This window comes from Quercus lobata, chromosome 9, assembly GCF_001633185.2.
Source record: "Quercus lobata isolate SW786 chromosome 9, ValleyOak3.0 Primary Assembly, whole genome shotgun sequence".
Classification (NCBI taxonomy): domain Eukaryota; kingdom Viridiplantae; phylum Streptophyta; class Magnoliopsida; order Fagales; family Fagaceae; genus Quercus; species Quercus lobata.
In genome coordinates this window covers 3,158,420-3,172,209 of record NC_044912.1, presented here as the reverse complement: position 1 = coordinate 3,172,209, position 13,790 = coordinate 3,158,420, and the positions used below count along the sequence as shown (strand labels likewise).

General features: G+C 38.8%; 1 protein-coding gene and 1 long non-coding RNA gene across 2 annotated transcripts; both read left to right on the top strand.

Moving 5' to 3' along the window:
- The first annotated feature begins 2,580 nt into the window (after positions 1 to 2,580).
- On the top strand, positions 2,581 to 4,923 carry LOC115959674. The gene is made up of 4 exons (XR_004084964.1): positions 2,581 to 3,078; positions 3,168 to 3,781; positions 4,021 to 4,186; positions 4,519 to 4,923. It is a non-coding gene; the product is annotated as an uncharacterized LOC115959674 (long non-coding RNA).
- Positions 4,924 to 4,937: 14 nt separating this feature from the next.
- LOC115959673 lies at positions 4,938 to 6,787 on the top strand. Its single transcript, XM_031078170.1, has 3 exons — positions 4,938 to 5,220; positions 5,460 to 6,078; positions 6,164 to 6,787. The coding sequence occupies exons 1-2, from the start codon at positions 4,984 to 4,986 to the stop codon at positions 5,790 to 5,792; spliced, it is 570 nt and encodes a 189-aa protein (XP_030934030.1). The 5' UTR covers positions 4,938 to 4,983; the 3' UTR covers positions 5,793 to 6,078; positions 6,164 to 6,787.
- Positions 6,788 to 13,790: the final 7,003 nt, after the last annotated feature.

Sequence of the window (13,790 nt, the reverse complement as noted above, 5' to 3'; positions counted from 1 at the left end):
AACTTCCCGGATCCTACTCCGAAGAAGCATTTGGAGGCATTTAGGCGTAGCTAATGCTTTCTTAAGACTGAAAAGACTTCCCCGAGGTCTTCTAGATGCTCTGAGGCTCTTTTACTCTTCACCACCATGTCATCTATATAAGCCTCTACATTTTTGCCCAACTGAGTTTTAAACATTCTTGTTACCATCCTTTGATAAGTGGACCTAGCATTCTTCAGCCCGAATGGCATTACCCGATAATGATAATTACCGGTTAGGGTGATAAATTCTGTCTTTTCTTGATCGGATAGAGACAGGCGGATTTGATGATAGCCTTGAAAGGCATCTAGGAAACTCATTCATGGGTGGCCGATGGTTGCGTCGATGAGTTGGTCTATCCTTGGGATTGGGAAGAGGTCCATAGGGCAAGCTTTGTTGAGGTCAATAAAATCCACACAAACCCTCCATTTACTGGTCTTCTTCTTGACCATCATAGTGTTAGCCAACCATTCAGGGTAGAAAAAGTTTACTAACATCTTTTTTCACCGCATTAGTGTGCTCCTTAGAGGACCATTGAGATTGTTGTTTCCTTGGCACAGCCGTCGAATTTACATTGAGATGATGACAAATAAAATCTGGGTTAACTTCCAGGGCCTCGTTTGCACTCCAAGCAAACACATCTATGTTGTTTTTGAGTAAGGATAGGAGTTGGGCCCTCTTGGGTGAAGGTAATTGTGTTCCAACCTTGAAAAACCTCTCCTCATCCTCCCCTAGGAAGACTTTTTCTAGTGCTTCACATTGTACACTGGTTCCACTAGTCTTGTTTGGAGCCCCATTCTCCTTGGACTTTAACTACTATGCGACGGGCTTTGGATTTGTGTGGCTAATTTGTAGGGTTCAGTGTCTCACCATGTATTGTCTCACCACCACCTAGCACCCTCGCAACTACTTCATACGTCCCTTAGTTGGATACTTAACCTTCATATGTAGGGTAATGGAGACTGCTATCATGGCATGGAGCCAAGGCCTGGTTAGAATGGCTGTGTAAGTGGAATACGCGTCCATTACAATGAAGTCTACCTTCACCATCTCCCTCCCAGTTTGTACCAGTGGTTTAATTATTTCTCTAGGGATAACAGTTTTTCCATCAAAACTGATTAAGGGGACGTCATAGGGACTGAGGTCCTTGGGCTTTAAACCTAGCCCCTCGTATAAATTATGGTACATGATTTTAGCTCCACTCCCCTGATCAACCATAACCCTTTTTACTTTGAATCCTCCTATTCAGAGGGTGAACACAAAAGCGTCGTTATGTAGCTGGATGGTACCTATTTTATTCACCTTTGTGAAGCCCAAGATGGGGTCCTCAATTTTGCTCCTCTTGGCCTCCTTAGCCTTCTTGCCAATTGTTGGCTATGGGGAGATGGTCATTACCCCTGTCGACGAAGCAACCATCCCTCGCGGGGTGGCAAAAATAACGTTGATGGTCCCCAAGGGTGGGTGCATGGTTGAATCCCTTTGGAGGTCGAACCTTGACTGCTCTCTTTGACTAGATGGCTGGTGCATAAATTGCTTCAACTTTTCATCCTTCACCAATTGGTCCAAAAAATCACAGAATGTCCTGCAGTCCTCCGTTGTATGACCTTGGTCTTGATGGAACTAGCAGTATAGGCTTTGATTTTGCTTGGTGGGGTTGCCCCCTATCTTATTCAACCATTTGAAATATGACTCATTTTTTATCTTCTCCAATATTTTGTTGATATGCTTTTTGAAAACTGAATTCACTGCTTGTGGTGGGTTCTAGGGAGCTTGGTTGAAAAACCACGTTAGTTCTTTGTGCTATGGACATAAACCATTCAGGACAAACCACGTTAGTTCTTTGTGTTCTCTCGCTTTCTCTTACTTCTGCTTTGTCTATCTACATTTTATTTTCTTCCTCTTGTATTCACATATTATGAAAACCTTTTCTAATAATATGTTTAGCCTCTGCCATCAACTTCAAGATTCTTAAATATACATTTGAAATTTCCATGTGATTTTTAATAACATCTATTCCTTCGATGAATTAGTCAAGTTTCTAACGCAAATACTGCCACATCCCAAGCAAAAGGTATTTTATTGACAAGGAGACACCTTCAAATTAAAAAAAAAAAAAAAAAAAGGAAATCCAAACAATAGATTAGTGGAAGGGTTATACTTACAGTCTAGAACGAAAGGTACTATCTTACTTTTCAACTGCTAAAAAAAAAAGGCAAAAGAATATTGGTAATGAATAAATTAAATAATTATTAAAATTGTTCAAAAAGAAAACTTAAAATTCAATATAGTGTATATTTTATACTTTATATGACTACATTTCTATTAACTGAATATATATATATATATATATATTTTATATATAAATTTGCTTCCCAAAAGCAGAGTCTTTCTACTAACACACACTAAAAAATAAAATAAAATAATTAACAGCATCAACAACAATTATTATACAATATTCCTAAATTTGTCTACCACCTCATGTGTACATGATTCATTAAAAATATTCCGGAAAATTACAGACAATACCTCTGTGGCATACCCTTAAAACTTAGAGCTTCCCTATGTTTTATAATAGTAGTTGGTTAGGGATGGCTCTGTTTATTGTTGTTGAAATCCACGAAAATTCTTACAATGTTTCTTCTAGTCAGGATTATGAAGTTAATATTGACTTGGTTTATAGAAAACACATGGTTGAAGGTCCTGTCCATCAGATACGGTTGAAGGCATTTGACATCTCTGAAGTACCTAAATTCTTATTAGATGACAGATCATTTGGATTTAAAATACGTTTTCCAGCTGGGGAACGTGAAGACAATTTAGAGGGATGCAATTCCATTGAAGCTTCGTTTAGCAGCCACTGCGCTTATATTGAGATAAAAAATTGTGGTGCGCGTATATTGTACAAGAAAGAGCTGATAGAGTTTCCACAAGCTTCAATATGGACTGTTAAAGCAAGATCAGCAAAAGGTCGAACTGGAATCTAGTAAGTCTGATGACCAAAGTGACTCGAAAGTTCAGCTGAAAGAAAAGCTCAAGTCATTGCTTCTAAGAGTGTATCAGGTCTTCCCTTATTCTTCACTGAACACTGTCTTTCTGTTTTCTCTTTTTGTCTCACTCATTGAGCACTATATTTTAAATGCATTTTACAGGGAGATTTGGCACGAAACCATAAATATGATTATGTGTTTCCACATATTACAGTTCCAAACTGGTCCAATAATCAAAGTATTTGTTCTGAAATGAGAATTAAACTGCCTAGAAATTTGCAGTCTGATGGGAGATGGATGGGAATCGCTGTATGTGTTTATTATACTGTCCACAACCACAAGCAACTAGCTATTTCTGGTGACAATCAGGATTTAACAAGTTTTCTCGACTTTTATGCTCCTTTAGATGGTCATCGAGTTCACCTCACACGTCACAGCGTCTTTCAGGACCCTAAAGACATTTTTGTTGAGTCATCACATTGAATTTTGGTATTTTATATACCCCACTTGTTTCTTTGTTTGGAAGGGTGTCATCACGTTGGGGCTTCATTTAAACGCAATAACCCAGGTGTGATGGTTAAAGAATGTGGAATCCGCCTTGTATTCGAGCAAGAGATTGAAGAGTTTATGGAAACATTAGTCCAGTGCATGTTATGAAGTCCAGATGCCTATCATGATTTTTTTTTTTTTAATCAAAATCTGTCGCATCAAGTTGAGGAAAGAGTGGCAGGCTTTGACAACGGAAAAGATTTTGGTTGCTCTTCCTCGCTGCAAAGGTATTGTACCTGAATTAATCGATTTTTTTGTGTGAGTGTGTGTGTGTTTTTTTTAACCTGCAAACATTTATAAAAGAACAATTATAAGTTTAGATTGTACTGTTCATGTAAAGTGTATGTAACAGTGTATAATATTGTACACATTTGTTTAGTTTACAATGAAAATTGTACATGAAAAGTAAATGTCCTTTTATAAAATTCCTAAGTTGAATTAAAGATACGTTGTTTGATACTTGCAGGATGCCTCAACGCATGCCCAAGCTTCTACCAAGTATTGAAAATATAGCAGAGTGGTGTACCTTTACAGAAACTAGTCCCTCCTATACCGGTTTTCTCGTACCAACTAGGAAAAGGCAACTTGGAAGTATTATGTCCAGTGAATCTTTGATCAAAGCATGTTTTCAGGTCTCTTTATCTCTCTCAAGATAGCCTATGTAACATTGTATATATTCATAAGATAAACAAGACACAATTCACTCTTTCTTGCTCTCGACTAAAATTATTATTGTTGCTCAATAATGATACACTCAAAATCTAAGAATTCATCATTCACTTATCTAACAAGAAAAGTTTATGTAGAATCATATTTTAATTATGTTATTAGAGTCTTGTCCTGATGGTAAAGAATAAATCATTTACAGTTTTCAAAGACTATTGTATCTCAAAAACTAGAAAAAAAAAAAAAAAAAAAAAAATGAAGACTTACGCCTGAATGACAATTCTGCCATGTTTTCCAGAAAAACTTCAATGAGGGTGAAATTTTTGATTGCTGTTTTGCTGAGCGTGAGATCCCACAGTGGTTTTCCTGTCAAGATGTGAGGTCAGCGGAGATCGAGCTATCTTCAGATATTTGTAATGATCCTGATTGGATGGGATTTGCTTTATGTGGTCTTTTCTCTTTTACTACGCATCCAGCTCTTGTTCGTACGAATCTAGCTTCAGGACGTTCTGAAGTCTACCAATTTCGTTGTAAAATGCAGACCAACTCTTGTCCTGTGCGTTTAGTATGCTACGGAATATTGGCTTCAAGCAACGAATTAATTTCGTTAAATAAACGTGCATTCATTTGGGTCTTGTTCATACCCCGTACAACGCATGCACATTTATGGACTCAAACCGATTGGGTTGAGTTTTGGCTTGAAGGCGCTATTCCTGATTTGTCTTATCAAAATTTTGGGATCAATCTTGTATTCAGGAAAAACATGGACGAGTTAACGAGTGTAATGGTACAATGCTCTGCCCCATTTGATAGCTTCCTTGACTCTTGCTCTCTGCAGTGTTTCTATGACATATGGAACGGTCATCCTGAGGTGTTCGTTGGAACTAGGAGCTCTTTTGAGGACCTACACCCTCAGAGGTTATTCATTTCACAGGGGGAGACTAGTGGAATTGCCAAAAATTCTTATGACAAGGACTTATACCCTCATAATCATTTTCGGGTAAGAATTTATTAAATTATCGATTGTCCAAAAAGTTAGTTACTAGGATTTGGTAAACTTAGTGGAGGAGACAGAGAACAAACTTAGAAAATTTTGCTCTAATACTGTATTAAATTTATTGGGATAGGTAAATTTAATGATTTAACCACATAATTCTAATAGAATTCTTAAATTTTTGTTCAAATAATAAGAAATACAGTCTTCTCTATTTCATTTGACACTATATTTCTATTTTGCAGTACTTTCATCCGTCCACTGCATATAATTCATGTTTCCCAACAAGACAAACTCCAAAGTGGTTCAATCATCAGAGTCGTGGGCACTTGCTCACAATTGACATACCCCCAAATTTGTACTATGACAGTAATTGGCTGGGACTCACTCTATGTGCTTCATTTTTAATCCCCAAGGATCAAAATGATGAAATTATAGCAAGGTCTTCTCACTTCCTATCCTGTCAGCTCCAAACGAGTAAAGCTGGTCTGGACGATCAAATCCTTGTTTACCACACCACTGATGAAGAAAACCAGTGGTTATTACGTGGTCTGAATGGACACATTTGGATATCCTGAATACCTGGCGAGTAATTTAAGCGTGTGTTCCATCAGGGCAGCCACATTGAGGCTTCATTTTTAAGTAATTGGCCAGGCGTGACAGTGCAAAAATGTGGGTTTCGTCTTTTGTACAAGCATGATTGGGTACTGTTTGAGCAAGAACTAAAACATTGCAACACCTTCATTTCTGCACATCGAGATTTTACATGTCAACTTAGCCAGCGAGCCACAGAGTTAGAATGCAAGGAAGAATTTATGCAAGTGGCCAAAAAAGTTGACTTTACTCAATTAAAATGACATGCTGGTAAGAAATTATGAGTAATTGCTTTGTTTCAAATCCACTATCAATGCTCCCTCTATGCGTCTCATAATTTTTATTTGTTATACAGGGCTTTGACAGGCACTCCAAATATTCGTATTGCTTCCCCCCAGTAGAAATTTTACCTTCGTTTAATCATAACACTAATGAGCCCTCGGTGACAGTTGATACACTCAAAGAGTACAATGACAATGAATGGCATGGATTTGTACTATGTGCTTATTTTTCAATTGACGAGCATCAAACTGCAACGCTTGAAAATTTCGATTCAACAATATCTCACTACCTAGTTTGTCATTTGGAAACTGATATAGCTGGTCCAGAGATAGTACTCAATGTCCATTGCACCACTAAAGAAGAATTCATGTGGCTAGATACTGAAGATGGATTTCTTTGGTTGTCCTATATTCCACGTGAGTCGTTCCCAGATCAGTTCAATCATTCACTTGGATTAAGGCTTCAATTATAAGTGATTGGCCAGGTGTGATGGTGCAGAAATGTGCGCTTAGTTTCTACCACAAGAATGATATTTGGTTTCAGCTAATAAGAAAATACTGCTACAAGGAATATAAGTCTCGAGATCTCCCCAATCAAGTAATGGCTAATTATATAGAGAAAACCAGTAGAGCAAAGAGTCTTCTCTGCAAAAGTGACCCACAACCTAAAGATCAACACTGCCAAAGCAACCTGCTGGTATGTAATTAATAAACTGAGTATTTGTTTTACCTCAAACATAATATTTTCTCTGCCTATCTTTAATTTCTCACTCGGACTTATTAAACACAATATTTTTGTTTTACAGGACTTTGATCCATCCCGAGATTATAATTCTTGTTTCCCACAAAAGGAAATTCCACATTGGTTCAATATTCAGAGTAGTGAGACCCACGTGAGATTCTGTCTGACTCGAAAATTGTATAATGACACTACTTGGATGGGAGTTGCTCTATGTGCTCTTTTTTCAGTTGCAAAGGATGTAGCTAATGTCAATGACATTATGGATTCAAAAACTTCTTTCAAACTTATTTGTCAATTGAAAGCAAGTAATGGGCCTAATGATCTGAGTGTGAAACCTCGCCATATCTATTGGCCAAGTAAAGAAGATCTCATGATGTCACTGCAAGGTGGATCCATTTGGCTATCGTATATACCGCGTGGATCGTTTCCTGATTGGCTATATGATCGTACCTGCTTTAAGGTTTCATTCAAGACAAATTTCCATGGCTTGAAGGTGCAGAAGTGTGGCCTTCGTCTCTTGTACCAGCATTCCGAGGTAATTTTCAAGAAAATAATCAGGGACTGCATGATGTCCATGACTGATTCTTCGAGTTTCCTTAATCAAATGAAGATTAAGAATAGAAATAGAAAAATGAGGTCTTGGATTGAGAGTCAACTTGGCGAAATTTACCCCCATCATAAGGATCAACGCTGCCAAAGCAACCTACTGGTAATTAATAACTATGATTATTTGCTGTCTTAAACTTAATTTTCCATCTCCCTCTCTTTAATTTCTCTCAGCTCATTAAACACAATATTTCTGTTTCACAGGGGTTTGATCGATGCCTTTTCTATGATCCCCATTTTCATCCAAGTGAAATTTTGGAGTGGTTCAGTGATTGGAACGATGAGCACTGGGTTACAATCCCTCTACCTCCAAATTTGTACAATGATAGTACTTGGATGGGACTGGTTCTATGTGCTTCTTTTTCTGTCGATGTGAATCAGACTGCTCACATTCACATCATGGATTCTGAATACTATTGCCTTATGTTTCAGTTTGTGTTAAAATTGCAGGGCATACTGCAGGGTAGAGTAGCACGAGACAAGCTACAAGTGTGATGGCTAGTACAGTTGTTGCTGAGGTGAAGAGCATTAACCAAGCCACGAGGGTTGTAGGGAGTGCAGCACTAGCTGATAGGCAGTGCAGGGATCAAGCCACACAACATGCATCAATATCTGACCAGAGTAGCACTGAAGTCTGGGAAGCTATTGAAGCAGTTCCACATCACGAGTTCTTCATTCAAGAGCGCTGAGGATTTGAGTCCCGTGATTCTAGGAAGTAGTTAGTCGCAATTGACACGTGTATAATTCTAGAAGTTTCGCTAACTGACTTTGGCGCCACATTTGGAAGTTAGTTATGCTCACTGTGTATATAAACAGAGCACTGTGTATTTTATTCATTCACTTCGTGTATTCCTTTTTGATCAATGAAATTCTCTCTATTCTATTTAGATTTCTCTCAGATTTTTTCAGTTTGTAACAAATATTGGTACTGCAAGCCCTCTCATTGGCTATCAACTGACTAAAGAAAATCTCCAAATGTTAAAGCAAGGTACCAGATTTATTTGGCTGTCCTATATACCAAGTGGGTCACTCAGCATTGCTCATGAGAAATCCTATGTGATGAGGTTTCTAATGGGGCTCAATGAGAATTTTGAGACTGTGAGGAGTCATATTCTCATGCTTGAGCCATTTCCACCAATAAGTAAGGTGTATTCCTTGATTCTTCAAGAGGAGGCACATAAAGGAATTGGTCATGGTCATGGTTCTACCTACATTCCTAAACCTGATTCAGTGGCAATGTATGTTAATACCAAAGGGAATCCGGGTAACAAGGCTGGACCTAAGAAGGAAAGACCCTTGTGCACCCACTGTAACATGCTTGGACACACTGTGGACAAATGTTACAAACTCCATGGCTATCCACCAAGTTATAAGCAAAAGGGGAAGTTCAATGTTAATCAAGTTTCCTTTCCACAAGGAGCTGCTGCTGAGAATACATTTGCTCAATGTCCTATTACTAAGGCACAGTGTGAGCAGCTCCTTGCCCTTTTCAAACCTGGCTTTGATCAAGGTCAAAATCATCATGTTGCATCTGTCAGTACAAGTGGAAGTGTCTCTGGTTTGACTACTGAAGCTCATGGTGTGCCTGCTGCAACTGGTGTGCCTCTCTCATCAGCCCTTAACAATTCCAACTTCATTGACACTATGTCAGGTACTGCTTCCAGCCTTTCTTTCAAACCTACTTTGCAGCACTCTATATTTTCTGCTAAAATAGTTGATAAAGAGTGTTTTCATACCACTGATTGGGTCATAGACACAGGTGCCACTGACCATATGGTACATTCAGTCACTTGCTTTACTTCTATCACCACTGTCTTGAATACTCATGTTAATTTGCCAAATGGTGAGATAGCTTTAGTCACACACATTGGTACTGTGAGGATTTCAGAAAAACTTACTCTTTACAATGTGTTATGTGTTCCATCATTCAGTTTTAACCTCATCTCTGTTAGTCAGTTGGCCAAATCTATTTCTTGTTGTCTTATCTTCTTTGGGACATTGTGCTTTATCCAGGACCTTGCTCATTGGAGCACACTTGGTCTGGGTAAGGAATGCAATGGGCTCTACCTGCTGGAAAGGAGCAACTCCACTTCACTATCTGCTTCTATTTCTGCTGCTTCTATTTCTGCTGCAATACCTTCTGTTCTTAACACTCATGTATGGCATTCTAGATTAGGACATCTGTCTAATGCCAAATTAGTTTCAATTAGGAATAATGGTGAACCACTTTGTACTTCAGTTGAGGATCTTACTTGTGAAATCTGCCCACTTGCAAAACAAAAACGTTTACCCTTCAATAAAAGCTCTCAAATTTCTGCTTCCTGTTTTGATTTGATACATTGTGACTTATGGGGTCCCTTTTCAGTGTCTACCATTGATAGTTGCAAATATTTCTTGACTATTGTAGATGATTGCTCAAGGTGTACTTGGGTTTACCTCTTAAAACATAAGTCCCAAACCCAATCTGTTTTAGAAGGATTTTGTACCATGGTGGAAACTCAATTTTCTAAAAAGATCAAGACCATTAGGTCTGACAATGGTACATAATTTTTCATGAGGGATTTCTTTGCTAAGCAAGGCATTTGTCATCAATTGAGCTGTGTTGAAACCCCTCAACAAAATGGTGTTGTTGAGAGGAAACATCAGCACATCTTAAATGTGGCTAGAGCTCTCATGTTTCAATCACATTTGCCTTTACACCTATAGGGACATGCTGTTCTTGCAGCCGTTTACTTGATAAATAGAACTCCCTCTTCAGTTTTATCAAATCAAACTCCTTTTGAAACTTTGTTTGGTTTTCCACCCTCCTATTCACATTTGAGAGTCTTTGGCTGCTTGTGTTTTGCTTCTACCCTTTCTAATCATAGAACAAAGTTTGCTCCTAGAGCAAAGAAATGTGTCTTCTTAGGGTATCCTTTTGGGGTAAAAGGATATAAGGTTCTTGACTTAGCCACTCAAAGTGTGTTTCTCTCTAGGGATGTTGTTTTTCATGAACATTCCTTTCCTTTTGCATCTGTTTCTATTAGTGTTTCAGATTCCATTCCTTCTTGTGATGATGTTGTTGCTCCCTCTTCTTCAGCAGGTAATGATTCCTTTGTCACTCCCATTAGTGTTCCTGATTTTGTTCCAAATGATATTGATAATGCCTTATTCCCTTCTTCTATTTCTACTGATCCTGTTCTTCACAATGACATTACTTCTTCCTTAATGTCTACTGATGTTTCACCTAGTTTTAGTCAGGTTCTTTTTCCAGCTGCACCTTCTTCTCCACCAGTTGTACCAGCCTCTCCAGTGCCTCTCAGAAAATCAACTAGAGACACTAGACCTCCTGCATACTTGCAGGATTATGCTTGTACTGCATTTGCTCCTGGTGCTGCTTATGATCTGGCTGAGTGCATTACCTACTTTCACTTGGAACCTGGTTACCAAACTTACCTCATGACAGTTGGTTCTAGTCCTCAAGAACCTCAGAGCTTCTCCCAGGCAGTTCAAGATCCTCTTTGGAGAGCTGCCATGGACAAAGAAGTTCAAGCTCTTGAGAACAATCACACTTGGGATGTGACTACTTTACCTCCTGGTAAACTTCCCATTGGCTACAAATGGGTTTATAAAGTCAAGCTCAATCCTGATGGAAGTGTTGAAAGGTATAAAGCAAGGTTGGTAGCTAAAGGTTATACCCAAAGAGAAGACCTTGATTTTCTAGAGACTTTCTCTCCAGTTGCTAAGACTGTTTCAGTAAGGGTCTTGATTGCTTTGGCTGCTGCTAAGTCTTGGCCTTTACATCAATTAGACATTAATAATGCCTTTCTTCATGGGGATTTGGATGAGGAGGTTTACATGGCCTTGCCTCCTGGTTTTCACAGTAAGGGGGAGTGTTCAGTCTCTTCTTCTTCTTCAATTCCTAAGGCAGCAGTTGCTCCTAAAGTATGTAAGCTGGTGAAATCACTTTATGGCTTGAGACAAGCTTCTCGGCAATGGTACACAAAGTTGTCAGCAACAATTACACAGCTTGGTTTTGTTCAGTCCCAAGCAGACCATTCCCTGTTTGTTCATAGCAAAGGATCTTTGTTCACTGCAATACTAGTCTATGTAGATGATATGATCATTACAGGTAATGATCTTGATTGTGTTGCTTCTCTGAAGTCAGTTCTAGATCAGAGGTTTGGGATCAAGGACTTGGGATCACTCAAGTTTTTCTTAGGCTTAGAAATTGCAAGGAACAAGACTGGCATCAGTTTAACACAAAGGAAATATGCTCTTGAAGTTCTTGAAGAAACTGGAATGACAGGTTGCAAACCAACTCAAACACCAATGGAGCAGCAATTGAAGTTATCCAAAGGTAGTGGGGACCTGATTTCTAATCCTGGACAGTATAGGAGGCTTATTGGGAAGCTAATGTACTTGACTTTGAGCAGACCAGATATCACATATGCAGTACATAGGCTTAGTCAGTTCTTGGCACAACCTAGAGTACCACATATGAAGGCTGCTACCAGAATACTTCAATACATTAAAGGCACACCTGGACAAGGTGTTTTCTTCCCCATAGATTCTGATTTGCACTTAAAAGCATACTGTGATGCAGATTGGGCTGGATGCCCTGACACAAGGAAGTCCTTGACAGGCTATTGTGTGTTTTTGGGTGATGCCTTGGTGTCTTGGAGATCTAAGAAACAAAGTATAGTGTCTAGATCAAGTGCCGAAGCAGAATACAGGGCAATGGCCACAAGTACATGTGAGCTGACTTGGATATTACATTTATTAGAAGATTTGCATGTTAAACATGACAGACCTGTTTTGTTGTACTGTGATAACCAGGCAGCACTTCACATAGCGGCAAACCCAGTGTTTCATGAAAGGTCCAAGCACATAGAAGCTGATTGCCATGTTGTGAGAAATAGGATCCTTGATGGTACACTTAAGACCTTCTATGTCTCAACCAAAAATCAGTTGGCGGATGTTTTTACAAAAGCCTTAGGAGTTGAAAACTATTTGAGATTGATCACTAGATTGGGTGTCATCAATATCTTTGCTCATATAGTAGAATATCCTTCCCCACCTAAGTCAAGTCAGAAGGCAAGAGCTGTGCTCTTGAGGGGGAGTGTTAAAATTGCAGGGCATACTGCAGGGCAGAGTAGCACGAGACAAGCTACAAGTGTGATGGCTAGTACAGTTGTTGCTGAGGTGAAGAGCATTAACCAAGCCACGAGGGTTGTAGGGAGTGCAGCACTAGCTGATAGGCAGTGCAGGGATCAAGCCACACAACATGCATCAATATCTGACCAGAGTAGCACTGAAGTCTGGGAAGCTATTGAAGCAGTTCCACATCACGAGTTCTTCATTCAAGAGCGCTGAGGATTTGAGTCCCGTGATTCTAGGAAGTAGTTAGTCGCAATTGACACGTGTATAATTCTAGAAGTTTCGCTAACTGACTTTGGCGCCACATTTGGAAGTTAGTTATGCTCACTGTGTATATAAACAGAGCACTGTGTATTTTATTCATTCACTTCGTGTATTCCTTTTTGATCAATGAAATTCTCTCTATTCTATTTAGATTTCTCTCAGATTTTTTCAGTTTGTAACAAATATTGGTACTGCAAGCCCTCTCATTGGCTATCAACTGACTAAAGAAAATCTCCAAATGTTAAAGCAAGGTACCAGATTTATTTGGCTGTCCTATATACCAAGTGGGTCACTTTGAAATTGTCCAAATCAATGCAGCTACATTAAGGCTTCAATTACAACCCGGTGCCCAGGCTTGAAGGTGGAGCAAAGTGGCCTTTGTCTCGTGTACAATCATGACGAGGACGAGTTTGAGCAAACAATAGGTGACAGCATGAACTCCTCGTCTGATGATTCGGATCTCATCCCTTAATTGACAACAGATAATGGAAATAGAGATAAGCAAAAGCTTGATGAAGAAGGAACATCTAGTAAAACCTCCAGCTCTAGGGAGGAGTCTAATTTTGAAAGTCTGAGGGGATCCATTGATCCTAAAGACAAGGGCAAGGGAGTTCTAGAAGAATATCCACTCTAATTTCCTTCTGAACTTACAGGTAACTGGTAAGTCATCCCCCTCTAATTTTCAATTTTTAGTTTATACAAAAGAACTAGTAATATTTACTGCAAAGATAAATCAGATGGAAAATATTTTTTTATCATGATATAGGACTTTGATAGGGTGATGAGTTCCTTGGACTGACAATTATAGTGTAATTTATTTATTTCTTATTGTTTATGTGATTATAATGGCTTAACTTGGACTTACCTCAACACTTTTTTTTTTTTTTCAATAAATCGTATTTTAGACAATATGGAATAGCAGTAATATTAAACTGATCATACTTAAAAAA

Coding starts and splice junctions, on each gene's coding strand:
- LOC115959673 (XM_031078170.1), top strand. CDS start 4,984: ATGGACGAGTTAACGAGTGTAATGGTACAATGCTCTGCCCCATTTGAT. Junction 5,221..5,459: donor ACCCTCATAATCATTTTCGG/GTAAGAATTTAT, acceptor TCTATTTTGCAG/TACTTTCATCCGTCCACTGC.